The 15,568-nt window shown below is 39.4% G+C and overlaps 1 protein-coding gene across 1 annotated transcript; it reads left to right on the forward strand.

Annotated features, from left to right (window-relative positions):
- The first annotated feature begins 3,848 nt into the window (after window positions 1-3,848).
- On the forward strand, window positions 3,849-14,738 carry LOC127859282 (uncharacterized). The gene is made up of 2 exons (XM_052396527.1): window positions 3,849-4,652; window positions 10,983-14,738. The coding sequence occupies exons 1-2, from the start codon at window positions 4,634-4,636 to the stop codon at window positions 12,743-12,745; spliced, it is 1,782 nt and encodes a 593-aa protein (XP_052252487.1). The 5' UTR covers window positions 3,849-4,633; the 3' UTR covers window positions 12,746-14,738.
- Window positions 14,739-15,568: the final 830 nt, after the last annotated feature.

Raw genomic sequence — 15,568 nt, forward strand, 5'->3', positions numbered from 1 at the left:
TGTTTTCGACACAGACGTGTATCGAAGTGTTTGAATCAATACAATCCGGTTTGTTGTGGTGATAATATCATGTATAGCAAGGGCATACAAATACATGTTAAAATATTTGATTTTAAAAGGATGTTTAATACACAGTATTTTTTAACGATAGTGTAACGTTCAGTTTCAAACAAATACGTATATTTACAAATATTTTAAAGAAGCAAAAAGCTCGTGATAACTTCATAAAAAGTACCATGGTCAGAACTAGTAATTGAGTTTCTCCTTCTGTAAGTTGCAAATATAATGCAATATATATAATGCTATTGATGTAAAAGTTACATCTGTGTATACATGTGATAACATTTATGCAACATGGTACTTTAAGAGTAAAATTATGTTATGCAATGTTATGTAATATGCACCATATTTGGTACTTTGTTGTTTTATAACACTGATAAAGATTCACATCGTATGCACTAAAAATGAAGACCACCAAGGCAATATGAGAGGACGAATATAAGTACTTGGAGTGTGGTAATAGTCTCACAAACAAGTGATTGAGCTCGAATTACATGCACACCTATTTCGACCACATTATAGTGTGTATACTCCCGAATATTTGATAATAAATGGTATTTGTATCTGCTTTCACACACGGTTTGTCTGTGTCATCAGTGTGTGTGTGTTACACCACACAGTCTGTTTAAGTATTTCGATTATTTGAAGCATCCCATTTTTAATAAAAGCCAATGTAAGACCCAAGAGCTTTTGAAAGACCTACCTCGTGTGGAACAAAAATAACCTTTTATATACCATTTGTACCACGAAATCCTATGAAAGATCTTGTCACACAGTGCATAAGATCGATTACTAAAGATAGTATAAATTTATGCTTGTTTTGCAGTAAGTTCAATATCGTGTCTACTTAAATGGATATACGAGTAGACACCATATGTTAACGTCAAATTAGACGAGGAAAACTCACCAAGTTACATCACATCAATTGTTTCATTAATTAGTCATGTCTTGGGTAAGCACAAGCAGCCAATTAATTGTTGTATAGTTTCTTGTAAATGACAAGCTAACATCCATATACGTCCGTTGCATACGTCATATTACGTCGTTACCTTTGGACACGTGACTTTGCAAATGGTACCGTAAAAATTGCACACGTCACCATTGAGCGTTTCAATGTAGAAATATATATTCACTTCAGTACAGAAACACGTTAGTCAGTTCACACGTTAATCAACCGGGCATATAGGTCGCAATTACATATTGTTGTAGTCAAGGCCGTCATACCTTGCTTTGATCGTGTAAAGGACGAATATCGGAAAAACATTTTGTAAGAGTTTAATCAACAAAAATAAATCGCAATGAAAACTGAATAAACTTGTGTATTATTGTGGTCCACCGGAATATACGTCATAACGCCTACACTAATAACACAAATTAAACATGTTTAAGTTAGAGAGTCTATGTAAAACATACAACCTGTGTAAAACTATATTGTACTGATACGCTCTGTAATTAAAAGAGCATATGTCAAACGCCAAGCATGTGCAACATATAGAACGTGTAGCACAAATAGCACACATATCATAAAGAACCTTTGTAGTATCTAAAACAATTTTTAAGCTGCATTGCCTTAGGTAGCGCATAGAGGCGATACAACACATATTACCATTATCATTCCAAGAGTCTGTGCAACTCATTCTGACTTTCCAATGGCAATGTGAAGCATATAAAGCACTGTGTAAAGCATATTAGTTTTTAGAAGCGCTAATTTAGATCCAGTGAGACCCTATGCGCATGTATAGCACTATCCGCCTGTGAGGCACTCGAGCTAGTGTAACTCATAGAGCTCATGTGCGGCACACTGAATGTGCCACAAGCTCAATACAGTGTATGTATACCAATATGTATGTTAACCAGCTTCGTATTAGGCTCAAGTGTTACAGTCCTTCCATCGCTTATGTCATCCTGAGTCTGTGTAACAATCCATCAATTGCTTGTGACACTATCATGAAACCGTCCATCAATTGCTGCTAACACTAACCATCCTTAGCTTATCACTATATGAAACAGTGTAGCAGTCATTCCATATCTTACGCCACACCAAGGTTGTGCAACCGTCCATCGATTGCTTCTGTAAATTAATAGCTTACGATACCCTGAGTATGTGTTACATTACAATTTACAAACATATCTTATAACACCCTGAGTCTGTGTACTAACCGTACATCTATATCTTTAGCCACCCAAAGTCATTGTAACAGTCAATCTACAGCGTTTTCCAACTGCAGTCTATGTAATAGTCCGTTCATAGAGTATGCAAACCTGGACCTGTGTAACAGTCCGTCAAAAGCGTATGCCGCTTTCAGTCTGTGTAACAGTCCGCCCAAAGCTTATGCAACTTCGAGCCTGTGTATCAGTTCACCCATAGCGTATGCCACATTGACTCTGTATAACAGTCCGTTCAAAGCGTTTGCCATCTTAAGCCTTTGTTACAGTCCCTCCATAGCGAATGCCACCTTTAGCCGGTGTAACAGTAAGTTCAAAGCTTATGCTACCTTGAGCCTTTTCAACAGTCCGTCAATAGCGCATGCAATCCAAAGCCAGTGTAATAGTCCGTCCCAAGCTTATGCAACACTAGCCTGTGTAACAATGTGGTCTATGAAGTCAATGTGTGTTAACCGGATAAGTTTTACAGTCCGATATATTATGACAGCCTCATCATGTTTAACACTAGGGAACAAGAAAGGGTGTTACCATTCATATTTGTTATTGTTTTCTTCTCAACAAAGTAAAAATACAAAGCCTCATAACGACACGATGTTCGAGTATTTATGAAGAGATGTCATTCCATATTGAGCGTATGCATATGTTTCGTTTTTCAAAAGTGTGTGTTTAATGTGTAAAAAAAAATAAACATTACGAATTAATATCTCATATTATAGTTTAAGTGGAAAATGGTATATCTTTTTTTAAGTCCTTGGAGGTTATTATTTAGGCATGAGTATTGCGTGTGTTTTCCTCTGCTATGATATAAATCAAGTCGAGTTCATGTTTGTGAGATTGATAACATAAATAACAATTTTTAAGATGAACATAAGTTCCTTATATATTTGTGTGTTGTTTTCCTCATATGAAAACTCAAGTATGATGTCAATATACATATTTTGTTTAGAATTTAATAAATTTTACATACTATGATGTTGATTTATACATTCAAAAATACAAGTTGTGTCTTGAAACGATTTGTTGTAATGATGGATTTTAACTCAAGACTATTTTTAACCACACTGAATATCCGTGTGTTGTGATAAAACATTGTTTAAGTGTGCTACAAGAACAACAACAATGTATGTCATTATTACAAATATAAGATAATTATTTTGATTGTATGTAAGTTAATTGTTAAATTAGCCTATTTTCATTGTTGTAAATGTTTTATAGTCTTATGATAATTTAATGAATTACCTGTCTGATTTCTTCAACCAATATGGTCAGTACCCATGTCATTAGTACGAATTCCTTGATCGATACAGTGTTCGTGAGATCAAACAACAGCACGTACGCGAAAAGGCTCACAAACACCAAATACGAGATCTGTTGATAAACAAAACAACAACTGTACATTACTCGCTTGTATGTATTCATTGTAAATACGATACACGCGAGTTTTATCGATACAAAGACGCCATATCACATTATGTATATGAATGTAGATAGTCACACATTGAATAATGGGTCAATTATTTTAATAGGCAATACGGTTCTTCATCAATGAAGGTTTAAGCGATATCAGTAAAGAGGTAACAGAAGAGATCTTCGTCAAAACGAGCTATGTAAATAAGTATATTGTAATACCCTGTATCCGAATACTATACACGTCCGAAATATGTACACTTAAGAATGCCTTACCTGTTTAACTTTAATAATCCAAATTTTCCTTGTTGTTATCTGGTTTAACAACCATTATCAAATGTTTGTTAAATCCAGTTAATGCTTTCTCCATTATTGAATATCCATTACTTGTAATTTGAATCGCCAGCATTGAATCGAACGCGGGTTAAATGTTCCAAAATGTCCGCCATTTGCAATGTCGAAGGTTATGACATAGCAAGTTAATTCTACGCGAATAAGTTATATCTTATCGAAGAAATGTGTTTTCCCAATGTTTATGTGTAGTATTATGACCTGTTAACTGTTTTATTGTTACAATGTTACTTATACAGTTAGTAGTCCTGTCAGATATTAATGCTGGTGGGGAACTATTTCAAGTATTTTCGCGCAATGCTTTCGCATTGCTTTCACTATGTGTTAGATGAAATATTATTATTATGATTGAGAAATGTAATGAAAGCATTGTATAGTTATGCATAATATTTTCTGAGCTTTTTATTGATGTAATGCTTTCTTGTTAGACTTGCAATGCTGTTAATGCAAATGTTGTTAATGTTGCTTAAACCGTTTTACATAGTTAAATACTTTCATGAAAGTCTGGCTCTGATTGGTCGCCAGCAACGCCCAGCCTCAGCAACTGCTTATAAATAGAGCTGTGGTTGATGATGAAGTCAGTCGTAACTCACTAGTCAGTAGTGACTTGACCCAGAATAGTCGCTCATTACTTAACAACCCATTTAAGATGTCAAAAGCCAACAAAGGTAAACACTAACATGTACGACTCACTTACCTACGTTTAATCTACATCTGTACGTCATAGTTCTGACTAGTTCTAACTGACATTTTGCATCTGCATTAAATACTATTTAGAATAACTATAAAGAGTGACGACTGATTTCATCGCTTTATTTAATCTGAACTGCTGTTCAAATAGTTAATATCATACTTGTTGTTTAATTAACCACTCATAGTACTGTTTATATGGCAAACGTTAAGCTTCTGCCCTAATAAATAAATAGTTACAGAAACCATCCTGACTTCTTTTTAATGCGTTTGAGTTCTGAATAAATAAAATGCAACATCATCGATACCGCTCGGCTTACAATTTTGGTGTCAGAAGTGGGATACGGATAGATTTTTAGCATCTGTCCACGGCTCACACCTTGCATTTTTTTACTGTCATATAATAAGTGAACAACAGTAATTAAATAATAGTTTATTGACAATAAGATTAATAACCTTCTGGTCTCTCAAGACACAATACAATTTTTTATCATGGCCTCTTCGCCAGATCCCGATATATCTTTTGATATTCAACGCACACATGGGTCCGCACACGAGGAGTCTTTACTAAGGGAAAATGATATTAATGAATGTAGACCGATATTTCGACGTGAATGCAGGGGTGATCAACCAATAATCACGGGCATCGTGCATGAAAGCACTCCGTATACCGGAAGTGTAGAGACCCGCGACGCGTCAAATAACAACAGGCACGCAGCACAACAGAACGCCCCCTATACCAGAGACACTCCCGTCACATATCAAAATGATAGACGATTTGGGCACGGCGACAATGTTCCACACGCCTACATGTCATCACCACACCACATGCACGTTAAACCAGACACTTACGAAGGCTCTGGCCCCTTTGAGTCTTACGTGTCACACTTTGAGGACTGCGCTGAATTGAGTGGGTGGGACATGCGAACTAAAGTGTTGATGCTTTCCTCCAGTTTACGTGGCACTGCCAGAACGTATTACATGTCTCTCCCAGAACAGGAACGCCGCGATTACCGCATATTGTCTTCACGACTTAACAATAGATTTGGCACCGCAGGAAAACATCAATATATGTGGTTAACAAAATTCGAGGAACGCAGGCGTGTGAAGGACGAGAGCATTTCGTCGCTAGCACATGATATACGTCAGCTCGCACAAAAAGCATACAGTGAATTTGATCACCGCTCACAAGAGCAGTTAGCGTTACACCAACTGTACAAGCTGATCCCCAATGACATGAAATGCAGATGCATTGACCGTAACTGCACTAACATAATTGAGGCCGTAGCCGTCATTGAGCGCTACGAGTCCATCCTCGGAACGTCAACAACTAATATTAGGGCATGCAATGTTGACACTAGTGTCGAATCGGCGTTAAAACAAATAACCGATAGACTTAGCAACCTCGAGTCCCGCAACTCTCCACAATCAGTACCAAAGAAGTGTTATGGGTGCAATTCTACTGAACACTTCTGGAAATCGTGCCCACAAAACATGAATCACACAAGACGCCAAAGCCCACATTTTAGACACCCATCTGGTCGACCACAGCCGCAGTCTAGACCGCAGAACAATCATATGAACATGTCATATAACACCAACCGATCGCACTACGGGGGTCCATATCCGCATGTTCATCAACACGGACGGCAACAGAATGCCCAACCGCCACAAGAATACGTGAATGAGCGACTGCTACATGCAAATCGTTCGCGCAATGAAGACCGACAAGACTCCAACGTCCCGAGCACCAACACCATTGATACCCACACTTACACAAGGAATGCCACTCCCAACGACCAGGAAAACTAGTTGCCGTCGGCTCCACGGGCCAGGAGTCGACGAAGTCATTTCGACGGCCTAAAGATAATATTCCTTCCGATAATGTGCACACTGCAAGATCGGGATCTCAATTCAACAAACTTGACAACGGATTTTACCTGACGACTCATGTTGGGTCGGTGGAAATCAACTTTTTAATAGATTGTGGTGCTACAACTTCTCTCTTGTCTGAGAAAAGCTTAAAGAAATTTGATCCTAAGAACATTTTTCACGTCCGTCCCCAATTAAACGTGCTTAAGACAGTAAACGGTGAGGCCATGAGAGTTGTTGGAAATGTTGATCTATTAGTTCCTATAGGAAACGAGTGTTTTGATGTGTCATTTGTGGTCTGTGACATAGAGGCTGATGGGATATTAGGTCAAGATTTTCTGAGGGCTAATGTTGATAGCATCAACTACAAACGTTCATGTCTCATGATGGGTGGTGATGTAGTACCATTGTGGACTGGTGGTCAGGCTTTGCATATCTGTAGAGTGGAATTACAGCAAACAGTTGAGATTCCTGCGAACAGCACGATGATGGTTCCTATTAAAATTCCACAAAAAGAGCATTTATCCGAGCTTGGTTTGGTTGAACCATCTTTTCATTTGATGGCTACAAAAGAGATAAGCTTGATGGGTGGTGTTGTGAGCATCTCTTCTGATCCAGTAATGACTGTACTTAACTACGGCAATTCATCTGTCAGACTGTATAAAAATACAAACCTGGGGACATGTGAGTCTTATTTTGAACCTCCTATGCAGCCTATTGAGAGGGTTGCCTGTGTCCAAGAACAACATAATGAAGAATTTTTGCCAGACCATCTTGTTGACCTCTATGAGAGGAGCTCTCAGCACTTAAATGATCAGGAAAAATCCGAATTTGTTGATCTTCTGTGTAAATATCAAAACGTATTTTCTCAGTCATCAGAGGATATTGGCCTCACTAATCTGGTCAAGCATAGAATTAACACAGGTGATGCCGTCCCAATCAGACAACCACCTAGGCGTCTTCCTTTTGGCAAGAGGGCCATAGAAAAACAAGAAATTGAGACAATGCTTGACAGAGGCGTCATTGAACAATCCTCTAGCCCATGGGCATCGCCTATCGTATTGGTCACAAAGAAAGATGGCAGTTGTAGGTTCTGTGTTGACTATCGCAAACTCAATGAAGTCACCATAAAGGATGCCTATCCTCTACCTCGTGTTGACGACTGCATTGATGCCCTCTCTGGTTCTCGTTTCTTCTCCTCATTAGATCTTAACTCAGGATATTGGCAGGTGGCTATGGATGAGAAAGATAAAGAGAAAACTGCTTTCACAACCACAATGGGATTGTATCAATTTACATTAATGTCGTTTGGTCTGGTAAATGCCCCGGCTACTTTTGAGCGCCTCATGGAAAATGTTCTGAGGGGTTTGCAATGGGTTGAATGCTTATTGTATATGGACGATATCATTGTCCCATCCAAGTCAGTCCATCAGGGCCTTGAGCGACTGGAAAAAATCTTTCAACGGCTCAAAAATGCAGGCTTGAAATGTAAACCCTCAAAATGTATCTTTTTTCAGAAGCAAGTTAAATTTCTTGGGCACTTAGTTTCGGAAGAAGGTGTTGCCACCGATCCAGCAAAGATATCAGCTGTGAGAGATTGGTCAACTCCAAGAAATGTCAAGGAGGTCAAATCTTTTCTTGGACTATGCTCATACTACCGTCGATTTGTGTCTGGTTTTGCACAAATTGCAAGGCCTCTGCATAAGATATCTGACAAGGGTACTGCTTTTCATTGGACTGAGGAATGCGAGCGTGCTTTTCAGCACCTCAAAACCTCACTGACGACATCACCCATTCTCGGATATCCAGTCCATGACGCCCCGTTTGTCCTCGACACTGACGCAAGCGACTTTGCAACGGGTGCTGTCTTGTCACAACTGCAAAATGACAAGGAGGTTGTGATTGCCTATCACAGCAAAAGCCTCAACATACATGAGCAACAGTACTGTGTGACTCGAAAAGAACTTCTCGCTGTATTAAACGCCTTCAACGCCTTTCATCATTTTCTCTATGGGCAGTCTGTTCTTGTAAGGACTGACAATGCAGCTGTGTCTTGGATGCGCAACCTAAAACAGCCAACAGGTCAGGTCGCCAGATGGTTACAGATCTTGGGAACATACGATTTCACTGTTGTACATCGGCCCGGGACACAACATAGGAATGCAGATGCCTTGTCACGAGCTCCATGCAGTAGGTGTGCCAAACAACAAGGGATCACGGAGACTTTCACACATGAAAACTTGATAAATGACGACACTCCATGTGGAGAAGAAACATCTCCAGTGGTTAACACTGACACTGTGCGAATGATCACAAGAAGTCAGAATGATCCATTGATTGTCTTCAAACAGACATCCTACCCAGTTCAACAGTGGTCCTTGGGTGATATCAATTCACAACAAAAGTTAGATCCTTCGCTGCTCTTCATAATACAGTCACTAGAAAGGTCATCTATCCGCCCTTCTTGGCAACAAATCTCAACTCAGAGTGAGTGTGTCAAAAGTCTCTGGCGAATGTGGGACCGGCTTTCTATCACTGATGGATGTCTAATGCGTTCTTGGTTTGAGAAGAACAAATCTTCACGCCAGGTCATTGTACCTGCAATAAGGCGCCAGGAGTTGATGAGGTACATGCACGACATTCCTTCCTCAGCACATTTGGGTACTGACAAGATGCTTGATAAACTCCGCCAGACTTTTTATTGGCCTGGTATGACTACCGATGTGGAAAAATATTGCAGTCAATGTCACAGCTGTGGCGCCCGAAAACCACCTAAGCCAAAGAAGGCTCCACTTGGTTCTCAGCCTGTCCTCGCCCCTCTAGAAAGAGTCGCTCTTGACATTCTAGGTCCTCTGCCTCGCAGCGAAAAAGGCAACACGTATGTTCTAGTGATCTCTGATTTGTTCACTCATTGGACAGAGGCCATAGCCATCCCGGATCAGCTTGCTGAAACAGTAGCAAAAACGTTTGTGAATAATTATGTCAGCAGATTTGGTGTCCCATTACAAATTCACACAGACAGAGGCACAAACTTTGTGTCCAAATTATTTGCAGAAATGTGCAAGTTACTTCAAATGCATCACACTTTTTCAACTCCTATGCATCCACAGTCAAATGCTTCAGTGGAAAGATTCAATCGCACACTAGGGACCATGCTTAGCATGTATTGTCAAACAAATCAAAAACTATGGGATGAGTATTTGCCTCAAGTTATGATGGCTTACAGATCAAGTACCCATAAAACAACTGGTCAAACCCCAAACAAAATGGTTTATGGAAGGGATGTCGTATTACCTGTTCAGGCATTCATCGGTCTTCCACCGCAAGACTCGGGCAACACTGACTTGGAGGCCACAGATGACTACGTGAAAGAGCTTCGTGAGCAGCTTGAAGAAATCCACTCGCTTGCTCGGGTCAGCCTGAAACAGAAACAAGAGTATCGGAAACGCCATTATGACCTTACAGCCAAGAGTAGAGCTTTCAAAACAGGTGATGCTGTATGGGTTCATGACACCTCTCGGAAACCTGGAGTCTGTACTAAACTGGGAGCTAATTGGAAGGGCCCATACATGATAGTCAAAAGGATAGATGACCTCGTTTATCTAATCAAGTCTTCTGCCAGCGGACCAATTAAGTCAATTCACATTGACCGTCTAACGGCATACAAGTGCACAAACCTACCAAGTTGGTTAATTGACCAAAGAAAAACACAATAGATGTTCACATGACAACCAAGAATTATTATAATATTATTTATTAGCACAATCAGGCCTCTTTAACAGTTTTAAACCACAATATTTTTTTTTTAATCCATAATCCATGTTTACAAATGACTGATGTTCATCATAGATGCATACAACATATCCTTATATCCAGGAACTCTTTAAAGTTGTTAGAGATGAGTCGATCTAAACTCTAATGTATTTTCATTGAATATTGTGTGTTGTTGATTCCTGTAGGAGAATAATTTTTTATGCTTGTGTAAAGTTACCTGATAGTCCGGACGACAATTCAGTGGCCTGATCAACCACAGGAGATTTGTCTTAAGTTTTGTACGAGGCTTTTCATTTTTGCAATGAGATTGCGTAGACGTGATCTCCGCAATGCGTTTTATTTCCTGGAATCAACAATAGATAGAAAACAATGTTAATACAAGATCTAGGGTTTAAGAACAGATTTTTTTTATTATAAGGAAAGAGTCCTCTGGATGGATACAATAAAGCTAGGAAAGCTTTTAAAACAGGGATAGTGGTACATAACAGCATTCATATTTAATGGCAATGGATTCAGTTGTTTTTGTTTAATACAAACAATTTAGGATTAAAATTTGGTAGTCTATTATTTACATATAAATATATAACAATGTTATGTTGGTATCATATATCACACTACAGGCAACACCATATTAGAAACCTTGAATGTTTTGTATATTGCAGGCAAGACCATCCACAAATGTAGTTACTGCTACGAAATATTTACTTGTCACCGGGATGTGGTGCACCACACCATCAAAGCGCACCAGTCCTGCGAATTGCTGTGTCCATGGTGCATTAAGGCTGAGCATCTCTTCCGTTATCCCGCGGATCTCAGCAGGCATACCCAACATCAGCATCTTGAAGTCTACCACTCCTTGCCCCCACGAACCCTGACAGCAGCCAACTGTTTCTACTTCTCCAAGGTGCCAGCACAGTACATGGAACTTTTTGTTGCTGTGTCTGTATTCACGTCCCTAGAAGCCCAGTTCGCCATGAAGAGTGTTGCCCAGTGGTGCACTGGTCGCACCCCTGGGGCCTCACATTGGATGACAGGTTGGCAGCTTGCCAAGTCCACCTCCACCAATCCCCAGATTTCATCATCATCAGTGATCGCCTCTTCATCTCAGAAAACCACTGACCACTCCAAGACTCCTTCGTCCACCACTTTACCACTGTCCTTCCCCCTCATCTTGAAATCTATCGACATTTCGAATGGGGCCGTCAAGATTTTCGTTTCATCGGAAACCCACCTCTATCAGGTCAGGCTGCTTCAGCAGGCTCGTAGTAGACCCGAGGTGATAGGGAGAATTGTGACCCTCTCCGCTACAACCGTAGAAATGTTTATCGCCCCACCTGCTGCAAAGTTTGAATTGTGTCCTGATGACGAAGCACGGAAACACATCTCCAAACTGCTTGCCATCGACGCAAATGATCTAACCACAGTCCGTCAGATGCCCTACACATTGAAGAGGTCCCTCCCAATCCATACAACCCACATAGCCAAGAAGATTTGTGCCAGTCCACTGCCGCCTTCTCACCCACCTACACATCCATCGAAGACCCCATCCATCACCCCTATTCCGCAACCTGTCTCACCTGTTTCAGATCGTAGTCAATCATCAACATCATCCTTGCATGATCTGAAAACACCATCACCTTGTTCTCTAGGATCTCCTTCACCAATCGACCTTGAGAATACTACCCCTTCAACAAATGTCCATGCAGCCTCCAGCACTCACACAACTACAACAGACTCCAGTACAACTGCTGCTGCGACCATTCCCCAAGTATCTCCGTTGTTTTACAGACCACCTCCAGACTGCAGTACTCCCTTACTCTACGTCCCATCATCATGTGCAACGCCAAGTTATCATCCTACAACGATGACATCCTTCAGGCCCGTACAAGCAAGAGTCCGCTTCGCACCACCAACTGTTCCTTCCTCTCCTTCAGCCCCCATCTACATCCCCACTCCTAAAAATAACGACCTGCAACTAATGGCTCGAAGCCTCTTGTCTACTGGAAATATGCCAGTCCTCCCTCCAGCACCCAGAGAATGGAGTCTGGTCCCTGATGAAAGCATTCATCTGACCCCCTGTCTATCGTGGCCACCAAAGAATTGGACATCATTTTCACCAGAAGAAAAGGGTGTCCTCACTGAGTATGCTGCTGGTGCGCTGGAAATGGCAAGCGGAATTCACCCGATCCAGCGCCAAGTCCTTTTGTATAAATACAGCTATCTTTCACTGACTGGAGCCATGATTCCTCCAAACAAGGACACACAAATGATTTTCTTCAACTTCAAAACAGTTCGGGACATTGCTCTTGGGATAAGTACCTTCCCAAAGGAATTCCAGAAGCAGTTTCTTGAATGTCTTCAACCTTTAAGTCCTGTGGACATGGTGAAGTTTGCTGCCGTCCCATTGAGGCTAACGTCTGAATAAAACCATTATGTTACCTTGCTGCCCTGATTCCGATGTCCTGTTACCTTGCTGCCCTGATTTTGATGTCCTGTTGCCTTGCTGCCCTGATTCCGATGTCCTGCTACCTTGCTGCCCTGATTCCGATGTCCTGTTACCTTGCTGCCCTGATTTTGATGTCCTGTTGCCTTGCTGCCCTGATTCCGATGTCCTGTTACCTTGCTGCCCTGATTCCGATGTCCTGTTACCTTGCTGCCCTGATTTTGATGTCCTGCTACCTTGCTGCCCTGATTCCGATGTCCTGTTGCCTTGCTGCCCTGACAGTTAACCGACGCCCTGCCAAAGACCCTGATGCCCTGTTGCTGTCCTGATGCTCTGTTCCTGCCTTCTGACGTTTCGTTCCAATCCTGCCTGTGATCTCTGATGCCATGTGCCAGTTTGCTGATGTCTCGCGAACTGACATTTCAAAATTGATTAATTATTTGCATAGACATTATTGTGTGTGAGTTTAAAGTATGAGCTCATACTATATTGTAAGTATGGTAATTGATTAAATGTTTATGTGTAATTAAGTGTTTTAAAATAATATTTTGAGATATTCTGTTTTCAATAAATAACTTTTATTGACTTTTTTTTGTTTTTTTTTGTTAAAGAACGTAACCTTTAATTGGGTTAAACAAATACATTTACGTGATACTAGTTCTTGCATAATTGTTCTTGAGTCTGCAAACTAGGGTGAGCTTCATAAACTGTGTCTGAAATCAAAGCACTGAGAAGACTTGATTGTACCTGAAACAGAAATGTAGTGTTATTTATGCATTGTTATTAATGTGTTAATTGTTCAGTAATTGTTATTCTTTCATTTCAAATTTGTATATATCTGTAAGTTTAAATTTTTACTTCAAACTTCAGGAGAAGTTTATGTCTTTAAGGTGGGGGAAGTGTAATACCCTGTATCCGAATACTATACACGTCCGAAATATGTACACTTAAGAATGCCTTACCTGTTTAACTTTAATAATCCAAATTTTCCTTGTTGTTATCTGGTTTAACAACCATTATCAAATGTTTGTTAAATCCAGTTAATGCTTTCTCCATTATTGAATATCCATTACTTGTAATTTGAATCGCCAGCATTGAATCGAACGCGGGTTAAATGTTCCAAAATGTCCGCCATTTGCAATGTCGAAGGTTATGACATAGCAAGTTAATTCTACGCGAATAAGTTATATCTTATCGAAGAAATGTGTTTTCCCAATGTTTATGTGTAGTATTATGACCTGTTAACTGTTTTATTGTTACAATGTTACTTATACAGTTAGTAGTCCTGTCAGATATTAATGCTGGTGGGGAACTATTTCAAGTATTTTCGCGCAATGCTTTCGCATTGCTTTCACTATGTGTTAGATGAAATATTATTATTATGATTGAGAAATGTAATGAAAGCATTGTATAGTTATGCATAATATTTTCTGAGCTTTTTATTGATGTAATGCTTTCTTGTTAGACTTGCAATGCTGTTAATGCAAATGTTGTTAATGTTGCTTAAACCGTTTTACATAGTTAAATACTTTCATGAAAGTCTGGCTCTGATTGGTCGCCAGCAACGCCCAGCCTCAGCAACTGCTTATAAATAGAGCTGTGGTTGATGATGAAGTCAGTCGTAACTCACTAGTCAGTAGTGACTTGACCCAGAATAGTCGCTCATTACTTAACAACCCATTTAAGATGTCAAAAGCCAACAAAGGTAAACACTAACATGTACGACTCACTTACCTACGTTTAATCTACATCTGTACGTCATAGTTCTGACTAGTTCTAACTGACATTTTGCATCTGCATTAAATACTATTTAGAATAACTATAAAGAGTGACGACTGATTTCATCGCTTTATTTAATCTGAACTGCTGTTCAAATAGTTAATATCATACTTGTTGTTTAATTAACCACTCATAGTACTGTTTATATGGCAAACGTTAAGCTTCTGCCCTAATAAATAAATAGTTACAGAAACCATCCTGACTTCTTTTTAATGCGTTTGAGTTCTGAATAAATAAAATGCAACATCATCGATACCGCTCGGCTTACAATATTCAAGAATCGTATGATAAACAAAACTATAAACCAAGAAAAAAAATTAAATCAGATACAACATTTACACCAGCTACAATTTGTGGATTTGTTAAGACGATCACACATTCTTAACACGTGTATATGGTAACAACATAAATATACGTTTCCGTATGTTGGAAATGACCGTACAATGCGGTATTCTCTCATAAACATTGATTTCAACAAAAATTATGTAATTTAAAAAGCCTGTGCATGCAGTTTTCTTGTTGCATAATACTCTTGAAATTACCTTTAACAAAATATACCGTATACACACGATGACTTGCTTATCATTAAAAAAGCGCAATTGCAAACAGGCATATTTGGATTCCATTCCGGTTCGGCCTTTTTCAGAACAATAAATTGAATGATACATTCGAATTTTAATTTTCGGAAAATATGCGTGCGGTTTGTTAATAATTGTTACATAAATGGTTGCAAATGTTGTTCATGCAAGACGGTGAATGAGTTAAAAATACCATAGTCATTTCATTCTTGCTCAAGCGAACTAATAAGGTTTTATAATTTCACTTTAGCTTATTGCAAATTGATTTTAGTTTTACTACTGTTGGAATGGTTTTGAAACAATTGGTAAATAGCCCCAAACAATACGTAAATAACCATTAAATTATGGTCGACCTATTAAAGAATTGAAATTCAGTAAAAATATAACTTATCTCTTAGAATGCAGTAACTAGAGCACTTATTTCCTACAGCAGTGGTGTGATCAGTTA

Source organism: Dreissena polymorpha, chromosome 15 (assembly GCF_020536995.1).
Source record: "Dreissena polymorpha isolate Duluth1 chromosome 15, UMN_Dpol_1.0, whole genome shotgun sequence".
Classification (NCBI taxonomy): Eukaryota; Metazoa; Mollusca; class Bivalvia; order Myida; family Dreissenidae; genus Dreissena; species Dreissena polymorpha.